The 17,037-nt window shown below is 35.2% G+C and overlaps 2 protein-coding genes across 2 annotated transcripts; both read right to left on the minus strand.

The window, feature by feature from the left end:
• Positions 1-1,919: 1,919 nt before the first annotated feature.
• LOC108763939 (uncharacterized) lies at positions 1,920-7,068 on the minus strand. Its single transcript, XM_018511900.1, has 12 exons — positions 6,906-7,068; positions 6,557-6,701; positions 5,751-6,132; positions 5,372-5,467; positions 4,926-5,001; positions 4,683-4,854; positions 4,385-4,466; positions 3,713-3,838; positions 3,428-3,581; positions 2,812-3,027; positions 2,565-2,634; positions 1,920-2,021 (listed from the first exon to the last, which is right to left on the minus strand). Exons 1-12 carry the CDS (start codon positions 6,959-6,961, stop codon positions 1,956-1,958), a joined length of 1,641 nt encoding a protein of 546 aa, XP_018367402.1. The 5' UTR covers positions 6,962-7,068; the 3' UTR covers positions 1,920-1,955.
• Positions 7,069-7,493: 425 nt separating this feature from the next.
• On the minus strand, positions 7,494-16,574 carry Spt5 (Transcription elongation factor subunit Spt5). Its single transcript, XM_018511886.1, has 12 exons — positions 16,353-16,574; positions 16,158-16,281; positions 12,404-12,492; positions 12,035-12,287; positions 11,717-11,949; positions 11,117-11,615; positions 10,688-11,036; positions 10,012-10,601; positions 9,435-9,796; positions 8,946-9,347; positions 8,321-8,496; positions 7,494-8,204 (listed from the first exon to the last, which is right to left on the minus strand). The coding sequence occupies exons 1-12, from the start codon at positions 16,366-16,368 to the stop codon at positions 7,959-7,961; spliced, it is 3,339 nt and encodes a 1,112-aa protein (XP_018367388.1). The 5' UTR covers positions 16,369-16,574; the 3' UTR covers positions 7,494-7,958.
• Positions 16,575-17,037: the final 463 nt, after the last annotated feature.

Genomic DNA, 17,037 nt, shown 5'->3' on the forward strand with positions numbered 1-17,037 from the left:
TCTTAGGATGATGACAACGCAACAAAAATGTTGGAAATAATGTGTATAGAAACTAAGGCTCAAATAATTTATAAAATTAATATAATAAAAATAGGGCTACAAGCCAAGCAAGATCTTTATGCTAAGTTATTACAAAAACAAATAGTTTATTATAACAAACGTTTCGACCCCTATTGGGTCATTATCAATGTTAATCTTAATAACAATATAAAAATCACATACTCATTTGAACAATAATCTTAAACAAGACATTCAACACAATTTAAAAAGAATATAAAAGTTACATCAATTCTATAAATATCCTTATCGTTTTAGATGGTTTAAGATTATTGTTCAAATGAGTATGTGATTTTTATATTGTTATTAAGATTAACATCGATAATGACCCAATAGGGATCGAAACGTCTGTTATAATAAACCATTTGTTTCTGCAATAACTTAGCATGAAGACCATGCTTGGCTTGTAGCCCTATTTTTATTATAAAAATGTTGAACTTGGAATAGAAAGTCCTCTTGCACACATACATTTTATTTTAATAAAGAAATGTCAAAAATACGCGGAAATTTTCCCTATAGGGTAAGTCGGGTGAAGATGCCATAATTAACTTTGGATCGCGATATATTTTTAACCGTTATCGATACATAAAATAATATAAAACCAATGAAAAGTTTGATTAGTTTTATTTATTATGGTTTAGTTACACATACATGTATCTCATAAGATTTTTACGTTGCAGTAAAAAAATAAAAATCTTATGAAGTAGCATCTTACCCAACCTATTGGGTAAGATGTCACAAAACCTAGGGTAAGATACTCTAACATCACAACTAAATACAACACAATACATGATCTGTAAGAATAAAAATTGTTATCAACAGCTATTCTTCTCAACAATAGAGACTATAGTTATTCCAAAAATAAAGAATTATTTTTTTCTTAAAATTAATAATCTTTGAAAATAAACACGAACAGCGAGTGTTATATCGTCGCTGGCTTACAAATAAACAAATCGAACGCGTTACTAATGTTATCTAAGGATAAACATGGAAAGTATTAACAAATGGCATCTTACCCCAACACGACTAGAAAAAATATTATCAGAAATTTCTATCAAAAACATGTGCCATCCAAAATAATAAGAAGTTAAAAAATTCTCTTGATACTAAACTTCAATGTAATCCACTACGTATTTGTGAAATAAAGTCTACAAAAGATTAATGTGAATTCTAAATTTCGTGTAAAATGTTAACAGAACAGTACTTTTTCAATTTACCTCGATAAATTCACAATCTTTGAAAATAAACACGAACGAATGTCATATCGTCGCTGGCTTACAAATGAATAAACCGAGAGCGCCACTAATGCTAATCTAAGGATAAACATTAAAGGAAAATATTAACAAATGGCGTCTTACCCGACATGGCATCTTCCCTCGACTTACCATATAGTAAATTAAACTGAGATTTATAAAGTTAATTTTATTATTTGTGAAACCGGATCTTAACGACAGTTCGAGATCGTTAAGTTGCCATTGCCAGGTTTTTTTTCATGTAACTGCGCAAAAATAATATAATGATATACCGACACTGTCGTTAAGAGTTACAGAATCGGGGTACAGAGAATAAGAAGTTGCTAAATGCGCGCATGTGATCGCGGGAAAGAAAAGCTGGCAGTGAAGAAACATCAGGGGTGAGTTTTCGGCGCGGCCGACTGTAATGCAATTAGATTAATGGCCTGACAGGGCGTGAAGCAAAATAATCTTCGCGTTTCTTCTTGTGAATGCCGCACGTATGCGACCGTGCGGAATTAGAAAGTTTTGTGTGTCTATTGAGTTTTATTTTTTATTAAATAATAGAAATATCCTAAAGTTAAATGGTACATCTTAAAGGAGAAATACAATCCTTTTATATACTTTCGTATCCCACATTCAAAATCATTATTTATTTTCTAATTGTTATCTTAGCTTGGCTGGACTGTCGGAATAGGTGGTCGATCCTTCGGAACTATAGCAGACGCTGTGCTGTGGATCAAATTCGTAATTATACAAAAATCGCATAAAAATAGCATAAAATAGATAGCTATTTGCTACAGAGAAAGAACGGTTCTGTTCAAGTATTTAAAAATTTAGCTACAAAAAGATTTAAAAATAATTTTGTTTGAACCATTAAAATAATTACGTAGAGCATTCAAACTGGTTGCTGGAATGTTAAAAGTTTTTGCAGCATCATCATCAATGCTTAAGCGTTCTACATAATTATTTTGATGGTCTAAAAAAACTGTATTTTCAGATTTATATCCGTAATAATTAAAATTTTAGATACTTAACAGAACCATTCTTTCCGTGTAAAATAATGTTAAACTAAATTTCTTGAAGTCTATTCCAGTATGCAAGAAACATTCCAGTAACATTGTAACTACTGCAATGTTTCGAAATATTTCTTGATTACTAAGATAATAATTAATGGTAACACACAATTAAAAATATCAAAAGCACATTCGCTTATACGCTTACCATATCAGCTATAGTATGATAAATAATAAACTAAAAATCATAATCATTTACTTTAAAAACCATGCGACTTCTGGACATTCCTAATTGTGGAGCTGATGTAGATTTAGTGTATTTCTTTCTCCTGTAAAAAAAATAAAGTATTTCGATGTAAAATTGAAATCGAAATAATACAACGCGATATAATTAATTCATATTAATCAGAGATCAATATAATTATAAAATTTCTATTCTAATACGGATAAAAAAAATATTATTTTAATGCAAATAATATAGAGTAATGTAATAAGAATAAGCCCACGAGTAAATTTTGCTGCTATCGCTGACAATGTCTTTGCTGCTGTAACTGATTTCAGCCAAGCAACGTTCCTCGTCCGCATGCTCTTGGCATCCTCCTGGGCATCGTCCAAACCTATCTCTCCACCATTCCTTCAATTTTTCAACCACGCCCTTATGCAACTTCGAGGGGCACGTATCCGGCTGGCAATAGTCTGAATTTTCATAGAGAACTGCGAATCTAAAGAAAAAAGGACAGATTGAATGTCGCTGCAGCGTTTTCCAAGCAGTCGTTCTCCCAAAAATTGCAAAAAAAACAAGAAGATTCAAAATTTAAATAATAAATTTAAATATTATATAATAAATTTAGGATATATAAAATTAAAAAATATATAGTATCTATATATAGTAAAACATATAATAAAATTAAAATATATAATAAAAAATAGATAATTATTTAAATAATTAATTTAAATAATTCCAATAACTTAAAATATACCAATTCAAATTATCTATACTAAATAATTCAAATTGTCTATACTAAATATCTATATAAATATAGATATTTAGTATAGATAATTTGAAGTAAGCCAGGTGCGATGCAAAAAAAATAAGCAAAAGAAAGCAATGCCTAAACTTACGGTGTAGTCTTTGATTCACAAGGTGGACAGCCTTCGGAAGGTTTAGTGAGAAATCTGTAGCACACTAAGCTCAAACCCACCAACAACCATATCACCAGTACGGATACTATTGCTATAATCACGAGCTCCGTGGGTCCAAGCGTCATTATACTCTCTGAATTTAATCGGTATGAATTTAATCATTTTACAATTTAATTGTGCTTTGAATAATTAGAAAGTAGTTATTAAGATGATACAGATGAGAAGGAAAAAAATTGTGTTGTCTCACGCGAAGAAATAACCTACTTTCTCCCTTTCCTTTGTAAAATGACGACGCGCTCCCATCCGTTTGACTCGTACGTTCCATACCTACTTTGGGCATAACTTGATAAGTACCACTTGTTCTGCTCTTCATAATATCGCCCCCAATATCTAATTATAAGACATCAAGTCACAAAAATATACTATAAAGTCATTTGTGAGAAAAAAAACACAAAATAACCCGCGTATTTATATATGCTTTTTCAAAAAACCGGTGTATTATATGTTATTGCGTATAAATATATTAAGAATTACAACTTTTAAATCGATAATTCCATTAATTAATTAACTTTCTCTTTATTTTAATATTTCAAATACAAAACCTAGAAGACTATTTATTAATATTTCATAACTATAAAATAAAGCAAAACATTTCGAGAACCTATATGCGTGATAAGAAAATTATATGAAGCAAAATACACAGTCATTTTGATCTTCGAAATGCATCAAAGGGTTAATGGACATGCGTTTATATTTTACTCCCCTTGAAAGCGCACGATGAAATTGCACATGAATTTGCGCGAACACGGTCAGAGAAATGTTGCAGAGGACTGCAGTTTCTTAGCTATACGAACGCTTAAACGGAATAACATATGGTCTCGTTAATTTTCAAACACGGCGAATCGCAGGCAACGAAAGACCGTCATAAAATATTACCTGTTTCTCGCAAAGTAGCCAGTACTCGAAGGACACCACCGAATGCTGGATACCACTTCTCGTCGTCTAAGTGTCGGCGTATCTGGAATGCGAAAAATATTTTGTTTAGTCGTTATACATTCAAAATTAATCTCAAGCAACCGCGTCAACAGTTATAAAATAAAAAAATAGAAAAGAGGAATAAAACATGATTTTTTTAACGTATATTAAAGTTTATACTTTTTTCCCGAATATTTTATATAATTTATTTTATATATATATATATCATTATTTCATCAATGACTTGCTCACGACGTACAGATTGTTGCAACCAGGCGTAAAAGTCCTTGTTGAATGCTCGCAATCGCGTTTTCGTGCTCGATCGTGAAGTGATGCATTTTACGCTGGCGATATAGTACTTGACGAGGGCGAAAGCTGATTTTTCCGAGTACAATGATTGTAGGCTGTCGGTTTTGAAGGGCAACGCGATGCTAGACAGAAAATAATGTGTTGAGGCTGTTTGATCGCCAAGGCATTCAAAAAATTACCACTTGGTAACTACCTGTTAGGCTCTGCTTCATTATCGAGAAACGGGAGGGGTATTATAACTTCGCTTGTCATAGCCTCGTTGCCATAGCCTTGGTAAAATAAAGTCGAGTAATAATTGATATTAATCTGTGGCGTTTAAAATAAAAAATAAATTGTGATATAGAATTGCTCAGCTGTCGTAAAGAATGTTTGCAAATTTCATATAAACAGTAATTGTTTCAACCTCATCTTTACTCTCTCTCTCTCTTTATAGAATAGGTAATTATATTAATTTAATTTTAATTATGTAAATTACAAATTTTTATACAAAAATAATTTCTTTTTTAATATTTCTTAAATAGCGATGGCACTACTTTTAGCTTTCATTCGTATGTCAGACACATGGAATACTAAAATAGTACACAAGTATCGTTAAACTATATAATAGTACACAAATTAAACTCGTTCCTTCGTTCTCACCATCGACTGCACGTCTCGAATGTCTCTGCTTCATTATAGACCTTTTCTTTTTTCTGAACGTGAAACTTCGATAATTACCAGCGTCATGTCCAAAAGCTATACTCATTTATTCGAAAAAGCAACAAATTATTAGACTGATATTTTCAAGATTCTGATCAGATTTAAATCGAGATGAGTTCAATATGCAGTTTTCAATTTGCAATTAGATTTACAGGTAAATATTTTCTCAATCAACAGAAATTCACAACTATGTTTTCCGCTTTTATAAAATGTCATGCTTATTGCTTACAAAATTAAGTATTGAAGTAATACATATTTAATATGCATCTATTCTTTTTTTCATTTTTTTGGATTGCAAAGGATTAACAGTCACACTTACACGACGAATACGTGATAAGTCCGTTACAGGCAACCGACGTTTTCGGCGGTGTAATTATAATAGGAGGGATCCTGACATTTGTAAAATCCTTGTTAGGATTTGACCAACCAGCGCCGTTGGTCCGAAGAAATAGCTTCAGCTCGTCGTAAAGATCGAACAGCATCTTCGCGTTACGATACTTGATGTTACCCGCGTAATATGAGTGCCTTGTGATGGGGAGGATGTAGACTCGCAAATAACCGCCCAGAGTATCCGCCAGAGCTTTCAGCATCAAATGCTTCGTTTTGCCAACAGACAGCCTCCGTACGCTTTCGAGGCATATGTGAAAATAGTCCATAAGGTGCGCTATGTACTGGTCATTCTGAGGATCGATGACATTCACCTGGCGGAAAGGAAAATCTTGAGTGCATTCCATTTCATGTATGATACGCATGATGTATCATCTTATTTTTGTTGTTCACTGAATATTAAAGGAGAATAAAATGATACGTTATACATATTATGCTTGAAATAGAACGCACCCTTAAAAAGATTTATGTATGCTTATCTTTAAGCAGGACATTCACTCTTCATTATAGAAGACTGAAATCCTTTAGACAGTTTAGACATTCTCATTGAAATCCCAAAATATATAGATCTTTTTCATTATAAATTTAATAAATTTCAAAGAATAAAAAAATGCATTCTCTAGGAATCAAATTCTTAAATTTTTTATTACTTTTAAAAATGATAAGATACTGTTTCAATTTTTATAACATAGTTTAAATCGACAAAGTTCTTAGAAAATCTGCCTTCTTGAATCTTACATTAGGTAAAATATCTTGAAACATTCTCCGGCTACTAAGAATAGTAAATTCCTCGTTTGTCCAGCATTGCTTTCCATAATCGTTTCTTTCAAATAAAACGGTACCGGTTTTTTGACCATGTTTAAAAGATTTAACCTCAGTTATTCTGTCACAAATAGTATAAGATAAATAATAAAAATGCATTAAAAACTTCAATCCGTAAATAGTAATGCGATTACGTCTTATATAAATTTTACCAAAAGATCATTTCTTGAAGTACCTATCAGTAATATTGAAATGGCACAAATTTAAATAAATTTAGACATTTTATTGTTAAATGATATTTATATGTTTATTAAATACAACAAACCTTTCACAGGTGCAGCCTACAAATACCAAGAAAAACCATAAGGAACATTTGTTCATACTCCGAAACAAAAATTCCAAATTCAACCGCGTGATTTATTTTCACGGGTTTCTTGAATATTAATGACAAACCTATAACGGCTTGCGCCCATTATTATATCACAACTATTTTATTTCTAGACGCATGTTACTTCGTGTTAATAAAGCAATAACTTCAGATATAATTCCTTACTTCATAAACATAAATTTATAATAAAAAAAGGTAAATGGATATGTGTATGTAGATTATATATATTAAAAAAAATATATTATAAAAAATTTAAAAAATCTAAGGATAAATAGAATATGGCAAAAATATGGGAGAATAAAAAAATGTTACACAAGATAATGTATACACATAATTGTTACATATATATTCACTAAATCACATAGATAAATAATTTCATAACAATACATGATATATAACATTAATTTATATGTATTATACATAGCATTAATTCATGTTATAAAATAATTATAATTTGATTATCAGTTTGATAAAAATAATTGTAATAATGTCAGCAACGATCAAATATTAAAGAACAATGTTTTGCTTTTTCTACTGTAGTCAATTCCCTATAAATTATAATATAAAACAAGAGAAAAAATAGACATATAAAATGTATGTGTGTATAATATACAATTGTCATTTATAATTCCAATCCAATGGCGCAATATCCTAAATCAGGACCAGACCTATCTCTCGTATGTATGCCTGTTTTACGCACGCGAATTGTACAGAAACATACGGGACCTACAATTTAACGCCGGTTCCAAATAGTAGTTTTGAAAGGTTCTCTTGGCATAATCTTGGTGGTTTGCCAGACCACCGAAGAGAAGCTACGAGCGCGTGAAAATCCTTCAATCTGCCTGGGATCGAACCCAGAATCTCTGGCATAGCAGTCTCGTGCGCTACTACGCCACGCTCGTGCTCTGTCATTTATAATTACTGTATTAAATACATATTAGACATCTAAGGCGCATTAGAAGAGCATGCTATTAACGCTATTGCGTCATTCTATCCTTGTTTTATATCTTTCATTTTACACAAAAACCGCAATTGCAAGAATTTTATTTCGTCCGTGTTGAGTTTCACCACTCCCTCTTGATTGTCAATCGAAAGTAAAGTACCGACGGCTTCACGGTCTTCACCTAGAATCACTTTGACTCGATCGCCACGTGACGGTACCACAGGCTCTAATTGTTCACACACTAAGTTCACTACTCGATCCTCGGTAGGTAGATAAACAGTGCACATACCACCCTGCCACAAATAAACGTGTTATTCTTGTAAAATCAGTATAATCATAAAAACGCGCATAAACTATCGATATCACAATAATACCTTACTCTATGTCCAGAATTAACAGAATTACTTACCGAAATTCCTCGGATGACTGCTTGCTGTCCAGCGAGCGCAGGATCGTCATGAGAATCGCGAATGCGAACTTCAATATCTGTTGTATGCCATTCTGAACTACCTATAATACCAGAACCGACACCTGCATCTATTCCTGAACCAGGCGTTTGTGGATTGTATGGACTACCTGGTATACCTGTAAGAATTAACAAATTACGCTACATGTGAATTGAGCAAGTACTGAATCTCATACCGTCCATAATATAATTTGTTACACCGAAATTTTTTCTCAACTAATTCTGACTCTTATCCCACGTATATTTTCGTTTAATAAAAGATTGATTTAAAAAGTTAAAAGTTGCACAAGTGTAAATAAAATTTCGAGAACTCATATTTCACTTATTCATAAAATTTGTTTCTGCATTGTAATACGATTATATAAAAAATCTAATTGAGCAGATTAAAATAAATATAACAATAATATAATCATTGCGCTTTATTTAAAATTAATATTTGTAAATAACACAGGAAAAGTTAAAAAGCAATTATACTATAGCATTAAATTATTGCAATATTGAGATCCTATAATAAAGATTATAAACCAGCTCTATCTCTCTATTCACTAAGATTCCATATATTACTTACCAGGTGTCATAGGACTATAACCCAATGGAGAAGGCGTCGCAAATGCACCGTGTGGGCTAGTGGTGTATCCGGTACCACTTGGGGATGGAGTAGCAACGTAGCCTGCAGGACTCGGGCTCGCGGTAGCACTGCCCGCAGGACTAGGACTTGGTTGATATGAGCTGAAGCTTTGTTCTGAGCCGTACATAGTGCCTGGAGTTTGTGGAGTAAATGGTCCTCCAGTAGGAGGATATCCAGGTCCATAACCAGGCGAGCCACCCTCTTCTATACTGTATCCATCGAAATCGTTCGTCCTGGCGGGTGTGTTAGTAACTGTTGGATCCCAAGCTCCAGACTGACCTGGTGTTCGCGAACCATCGTGAGATGGTGTCATCGAACCATAATGCGGAGTACGAGAACCATCTGTAAAATTAGAATTAAAAAGATTATGCTTTCCACATAAAAGATTCGTCCTGCATAAAAGAAATATATATGAAAAGATATACTCACTTTCGTACATCGGAGTTTGAGAACCGTGCATAGGTGTTTTTGATCCATCTCGTGCGTACATCGGCGTCTGTCCACCAGCTCCGTAAGCTGGAGTTCTGTTGTAGCTACTGAAGCCACCATCCTTTGACGGGACACCGACATTTGCTATATGAGAACGATCGACAGAGATCGTTTGGCAAGTCGAGTGCAGTTCCACGCGTGCTGTTGTTTCCGTCGCATCTTTTACAATACCTACGTTTCCTTTGTATGGTCCGCCTGTTATTTTGATAGTGGTTCCTATTAATTCTCGATCGCGTCTTGCACCGCCACCGCCACCACGACCTCTTCCTCGTCCACCTCCGCCGCCTCGTCCAAAACCACCTCTGTAAGATTGAAAACACATAAGTAAACTTTGAAAGACTATGTCAATGGTCGCGTTCAGTAGACTCAACTGTTACGGTGCGAATCCGTGAGCGCTCGCTGGTATCGGATAATCTAAAAGAATACACTAATAGCAGCGAGCGCTCGGATTCGTTCCACAACAGTTGAGTCCGCTGAATGTGACCTTTAAGAATAGAATGAGAATAAAAAACCATACCCGCTAGGATGCATTGGGGAGGCAATTCTAGGTGACATAAATCCTGCCACTGGTGACATAGAGTTAATAGAAGTTGTTTTATTTCCACCGGACAGCTGTAAATGTCTGGTCTTGCATACGAATATTCCACCGTTGTCGACAAACATTCTCGAGTGCAAAAAGGCAAAACTTCTATAAAGATGCTTAATTTCACCGCCTCGACCAGCATGCGGTCCATCAACTACTTTAACAATATCTTTCTTTTGTATCGTATTCTGTTGAGAGTCCAAGGCGACCGCATTTCTATTTTCGCGGCGTTTCGTAAGACCTTGTGGTCTTGCTTCAACTACTTTCCCATGCATAGACAAGACATGGAAATTCTCACGTTCCAACCGAACGATAACACCAACTGTCTGTGCATCTAGCTGTACCAAGTCACCCCATTGGAATTGACCTAAGCTATCGACACCAGTTGCCATATCAGAACACAATTGCAGATCCCTCGGAAGAACCTCGAGTTCGTGCATAGACAAATCGGAGAATAAAACTACTCTATTTTGTTCTACTCTAACAATTAAACCTGTATCGCCTTCATATCGACCTGCTACAACCTAGAGATTAATTAAATTATAATGTACGAAAAAATAGAATTTTTCTAGCGTGTAAAATATAGTTTTCTACAACGCGCTAAATTTACCTTTACGTGGTCGCCTTGCGTAAAATATTTTCGTAATTCTGAAGCTTGGAATTCCAAAGCTTCTTTAAGTTCTTCATGTTTCGGCATAACCATAATCATGTTCCCATCAATGGAAACAATTTTTCCCTGTAGATTTATAAGTTCACCTTCGCACACTTCTACGTTGTCTCCGTTACTAAAAGAGTGAGCTACAGATTGATCTTCTTTCCCAGAAGTTCCAGTTCCTGGCGTACCACTTAAATCTATCTCAACACCTTCTGGCGCTTCTTCAAATCTTTCTAATTCGGAAAGTGTAGGTTTAACACCCTCCGCGATAATAGCACTTGTGGTAAAATTTTTATAAAGAAAACTGCACAAATACGAAAGAATTTTAAATGAAATTATGTATATGTAAATACTATAATAATATACAATAATAATGAAACAAACCCTTTACGACTATATCTGTTTCCTTCAAAAATAAGGAAATCTCCGTCGCTGGTAACCTCTCCACCGATAGCACGAATTGCTTCAGGATCAAATGGTTTCGCTGGTGGTCGTCTTTTCTTCTTGCGTTTTAATGCTTCGGATTCACTCTGCGCTGTTCTCAACGCGCCACGAGGTCTAGTATAATCGATTCTTGGAAGTAATTTCAAGTGAACTTGATTTTGTGCTAAGTCCACATAATCAACCTGAGCAATATCATCTTTATAAATTCCTCGTTTTAAACGGACCCATTGTTTAGCTTTTAAACCCGTCTGTTCTTTAACTACTCGTAATACATCCGTCATTTCTTTAATAGGCACCATTTGTTGCTTCCATATACCCATTCTGAGGTTTCCGACATTTTCAATAGCAGCTTTTACATGCGGCTGCTTATATGCTTCTATGTATATGTATCCCTTAACTCCTTCCGGTGCCACAACGGATTTTATTTGAAGAGGTTCGTCTACAATTTTTAAAAGATAGAGAGATATTTAAAAACTGGCAATAAGATATAACAGCTAACATAATTAAAATGATATAATCTTTCAAATTTGTATTTCTTACTCGAAAATTGATACGTAATAAACTTCCGCATCAGTAATAGTACTGTGGCTTTTTCTTCTCCTATACGACATTTTACCATCCACAAATTTGGATCTTTCACGCCTGGCAATAAAGTTTGCTGAGTGATTTCATCACTCATTTCTTCGCCACCGTCGCCAAAACGACGAGCGGCGATTGATTCGTCGGCATATTTCTTCCGGAGATATTCCTCAATTTCATCTTCTTTCTGCGAACTAGAAAATATGTTCATTAAGGAATTATTTTTGTTGAAACAAACATTGAAGTATATAAAATCATTTTTTAATTTTGAATACTTACTCCCAAAGATTTGTACCTCTACGTCGTCCTTCAATCTCACGCGCAGTCGGTCCTAATTCGTCCACCTCGTTTCCCACGATACCAATTTCTTGAGCGCCTTCTTCCCATTCATCATCATCTTCTACTTCATCATCTACTTCAGCTTCATCTATGATGAAGCCACCGAATCTATCTTTCTTTTTTTTCTTTCTCGGCCTATCATCATCTTCTTCTTCTTCTTCCTCATCGTATTCACTGCTATCCAAGTCTTCTCCTGAAACCATAAAACATAACATATATAAAAAAAATTATAAAACAATTTGTAAAAATTGTCTTAAGAGACACTTAAGTTTTATTTGTGAGTGTTAGAAATTGTCCGATTTATTATACCTTCAGGTTCCTCTTCCATTTCCACAATTTCTTCATCCCCTGATCTGACTTCTTCTGCTTCATCTATCTTCGCATCTCCATCTTCTGAGCTGTAAGTAAAATAAACATATATAAAATAAATTAATCCACACACACACACGCACGCACGCATATATATACAAGGTGTATCATAAATGAGGTCGGGGCCGCATTGGGGGCGTAGAATGGGTCAAGTGGAGCAAAAAAGTCTTATAATATTTTGAGATATCCGCTGTAGTTTTCGAATTATTAGGTGTTAAACTTAATTCCTGTCGTTTTTTCGTCTCCAAAATTAATTTGTTTTGAATGGAAGATGAATGAATACCTTAATCAAAGTAATTTCCTCCATTTTCTACTACTTTTTCCCATCTCTCTGACAACAGGACAATCCCACGACGGTAGAACGCGGTGTCTTTCGAGGCGACCCATTCATCCACCCATTTTTGGACTTCGTTGTGACTGGAGAAGTGTGTGTCCGTAAGTGCGTGTTGCATCGATCGGAAGAGATGGTAATCCGACGGTGCCAAGTCTGGAGAGTACGCTGCATGCGGGAGAACTTCCCATTCAAGCTCTAGAAGTGCCTGCTTCACGCTTTTCGCGACATGCGGTCAAATGTTATCATGCAACAAAATGACTTTGCGTCGATTGTTGGCTATGGATGATCTTTTTTGCATCAATTCGTCACTCAATCGGTATAATTGTTGTATGTAGCGATCAGCTGTAACGGTTTCATTTTAACCCAAGAGTTTGTAATACAGCACACCTTCCTGGTTCCACCAAACGCACAGCAAGGTCTTATGCCCGTGAATATTCCTCTTTGGAGTTGAAGCGGGTGGTTGGCTGGAGTCCACCCATGATTTTTTCCGCTTGGGATTATCAAAATAAATCCATTTTTCATCGCCAGTCACGATGCGCCACAAAAAACTCTTTTTTCTTTGCCTGGCAAGCAAAGAAGTCGCAATAGTCAAACAATTTGAAATGGCACTTTTTGACAATTCATGTAGCAGCCATCTCCCTTCCTTATGGATCTTTTCCATGGCATGCAAGCGTTTTGAGACGGCCATTGGAGTAATATTTAACTGTTTCGATAACTCTAAAAGCGTTTGAGCTGGATTCTCAAGCAATTCTTGCAGCTCGACATCTTCAAATTTTTTCGGCTGTCCTGGACGTTATTTGTCTCTCACATCAAAATCACCGTTTCAGAAGCGTTCAAACCAAACTGTACATGTTCTTTCCAATGAAGTTTCATCACCATACACTTCGGATAATAAGCGATGCGCTTCAGCTGCGGTTTTCTTGAGATCGAAGTAGTGAAGAAGCACATGTCGGAAAAACAGCTTATCGCGATTCATTTTCAATCGATTGGAAAATCTCTTTGGCGTCGAGAAATCTAATCTGTGAGGATTGAATCACTTTCAGCGATGTTCTAAACTACAAAAGACATATGACTTCATCGTCGAAACTCGCCAGCGTTGGAACCAGCACCCTCTAGCAGCGAGCGGCAGGAATTAAGTTTAACACCTAATAAAAAAAGAAACGTCTAAGCCAATGTGCGGTGAAGCCGCGCCGCGCGAATTTGTAGCACGGCCCATCGCGCCTCGCTCCATAACAACGCGTCGTTGGCGCGCGGAGTTGAGGGGAGCGAGGAGCAGGATAGCGCTTCGCCACCTGGCATGGCGATCCTGTGTTTCACCGTATCGCGCCTACACTATCCAAAAATGTTAATTTAGCTGAAGTTTTTCTTATCATTTCTTAATCTTATCGTTTCCTTAACATTTGTTATCGTTATAAATCACGTTATTTAACACAATTAGGTATGTGTGTTAAACGATGTAATTAATTAATTTTGCTATGGAGCGAGATGCGATGGGCCGTGCTACAAATTCGCGTGGTGCGGCTTCACCGCACATTGGCTTAGACATTTCCTTTTTTAATTCGAAAACTACAGCGGATATCTCAAAATGTTATAAGACTTTTTTGCTCCACTTGACCCATTCTACGCCCCCAATGTGGCCCCGACCTCATTTATGAGACACCCTGTATGTATATATATATAGAATATCTAAGATTTTCTTCCTTTTAAACGCAAGAAAATATCTTTTATTTGTGAAAGTACAAAACTGAATATTTTTTTACTCACATGAAATTGTTACAAAAAAACCCATTCTTTTTTACTATAACTTTTCATTTTATTCTTCTTATATATATATTTACCAAATGTTAATCCTTAAGTAAGTGCATGGAGTTAGAGCCAGTTTATTTCTTCATTTTCTTTCCTATGAATCAATTTCCAATTTGTTTAAAAGGAGTCACAGTATTATGAGTAAAAGATGAATCGAACGATCTGGTGTTCAGTCTCCTCAGGAGAAAGTTTCAGGGCAACTTTGTAACAATCACTGTATGATTTTGTATGCCTACTTAAGAGTTAAATAAGAATAGCATGCTACATAAGTACACTCGAGTAAAGTTTCTGAATGAGTTCCAGAACATATGGATCAATTGGCACGAACTCCTTGAATGATAAACAATTACAGTAAATTTGTTAACATTCAAGTCTCTTTATTTAGATCAAATTTTAATATACATTTCTTTTTTAGCGAATTAACTGTATATATTGTAATTAGGGTCGTCCAACATCAAAAGTCGCAAGACAAAAGATTAATTGGTGGATCATACAAATAAATATAAGAGTATCTTCTTCATTAAATTTCGAAGGTTTCAATTCAAAAGGAAACCTCAAGAACATGCATCGTCCCCAATAAAGGATAACGATTTAGAAACGAAGTATAACTTGCAAGATGAAGAGTTAATTGGACATGTAGACAACCAGACATTTGAGTGACAACATTGTATCTTATAAAATATTAGGAATCTTATAAAAAACTAGGATGCAAATTTGATTCTCTAAGTGCTTGATTGCACCAATGTTACTTTGACTTTAAGTCTTGTTTAAAGTTAAAGTAATATTGGTACAAAATCAGGCCATAAGGTGCAATTTCATACAACAAAGCTTCATTGGTGAAGACCCTCCACTCCGCTGAAAACAAAGCCAGCATTCACTCTTTGCTGAAGCCTTACCTTTTCATAGAGCAAAGCTTTGCCGGCTACTCCTACTATGCCATGAATGAAAGAACATTGAACAGACCATTCAAAAAATTGATCAATCAAAAAATAGTTCAAGCATTTGGCTAATCAAGTGGACCACAGTCAGAAGCTTTGCTCGCTATTCATTTTTACACTATAAAATGACAGATGTTTGCTAGCAAAGATTTACTGCATAAAATTGTGAAAGTCAGTGCAATAACTGAAGCACAATAATCAACTTAAAATTATTTTGAAATCAATTTAATGTTTCATATATTTAATCTTTTAACAAATATTTGTACTGAAGACAGTTCAAAATAAATCAAAATCATGTTCAAACATATGTTGGTTTTAAATTTATTATTGCACTCTAATGCATAGCAGTTTTGTTCATTAATTTACTCATAAGGAGTCCTATTAGTTTAATTATATTGTCTAACAGATATTATTTTTCGTCGTTTATCTAGTACTATTCTCGCTAAATTAAAAACAATTAACATTTTCTTAGATTTCTAACAAAAATAAATTTATGCTACGAGTAAAGAGAGTTTTGAGTACATATGTCAATAGATTCGACGAATTCTATGTCTGTTACACATGAAATTACGTACACAATTCAAGCTGCATCAGATGCTTTGCAGTTTGTACTCACCCAGATGGTGAGCGGGAACGTGATCGAGATATAGACGGACTCCTGGATCCCGAACTTCGTGAAAGACTCCTGCTGCGAGAAATGCTCCGAGATCTTCCTCCGATGCTTCCGGCATCGCTGGCACCTACAATAAGTCTCGTTATGTACATCCTACGTTATATTTTGGTCGATCTTAGCCCTTGTTGATGGAATTACCTTCTGAATCCGACATATCGGAATTATTCGCGCCTGCTGGATATTGAGACTGGAAACGCAGAGAACGTATAAGAGTATTGCGAATTAATGAGAATGATAATTGTTCCGACAAATGGACAAATTAACACGAATAACACGACATAAGGAAAGATCAAACACGACACTTGACGACAACTAATCCAACTAATCCATCATGGCGTCGAAGTCCACAAGGAAACTATGGAAAAAACCATGGTGGAACTGGTGGAAGAGATACATGCATGAGCTGCGTTCGGAAACATCATTTGAATGCCCCCACGTATCGTTTTATCCTTGACTACATTTACACGGCACCCTTAATTGAGTTTAATAACATCCGTAGTTATGAAACTGGCCAATCACAATCATTCAATTCTCCCGACGAAAAGCTATGATTGGCCAATTTCATAACTACGGATGTTATTAAATTCGATTAGTCCGGATCTACAATAGGTGTTTTATGCCTTATGCCATAAGAAACTGACCAATTGCAGTCGAATCCGAGAAGAATAAGCGACTGTGATTCGCCCATTTCTTATGGCTTAAGGCTTAAAACCCTATTGTAGATCCGGGTTAAAGCCAGCGGCACACGATGCTTTTTTTCCTGCTGGATTGCTTGGGTGCTACTGTGCTGGCAATCTGACTGGCTGCTATGCTGGAAATTGTA

Source organism: Trachymyrmex cornetzi, unplaced genomic scaffold (assembly GCF_001594075.2).
Source record: "Trachymyrmex cornetzi isolate Tcor2-1 unplaced genomic scaffold, Tcor1.1 scaffold112, whole genome shotgun sequence".
Lineage (NCBI taxonomy): Eukaryota > Metazoa > Arthropoda > Insecta > Hymenoptera > Formicidae > Trachymyrmex > Trachymyrmex cornetzi.

Excerpts from the sequence above, each read along its gene's own strand:
- LOC108763939 (XM_018511900.1), bottom strand. The coding sequence starts at position 6,961 with ATGAACAAATGTTCCTTATGGTTTTTCTTGGTATTTGTAGGCTGCACC. Across the intron at positions 3,839-4,384 it reads GGCTACTTTGCGAGAAACAG|ATATTGGGGGCGATATTATG; the intron begins GTAATATTTTAT and ends TCTTATAATTAG. Across the intron at positions 3,028-3,427 it reads TGTGAATCAAAGACTACACC|ATTCGCAGTTCTCTATGAAA; the intron begins GTAAGTTTAGGC and ends TTTTTTCTTTAG.
- Spt5 (XM_018511886.1), bottom strand. Across the intron at positions 12,288-12,403 it reads AATGGAAGAGGAACCTGAAG|GAGAAGACTTGGATAGCAGT; the intron begins GTATAATAAATC and ends TTATGGTTTCAG. Across the intron at positions 11,950-12,034 it reads AGAGGTACAAATCTTTGGGA|TTCGCAGAAAGAAGATGAAA; the intron begins GTAAGTATTCAA and ends CATATTTTCTAG.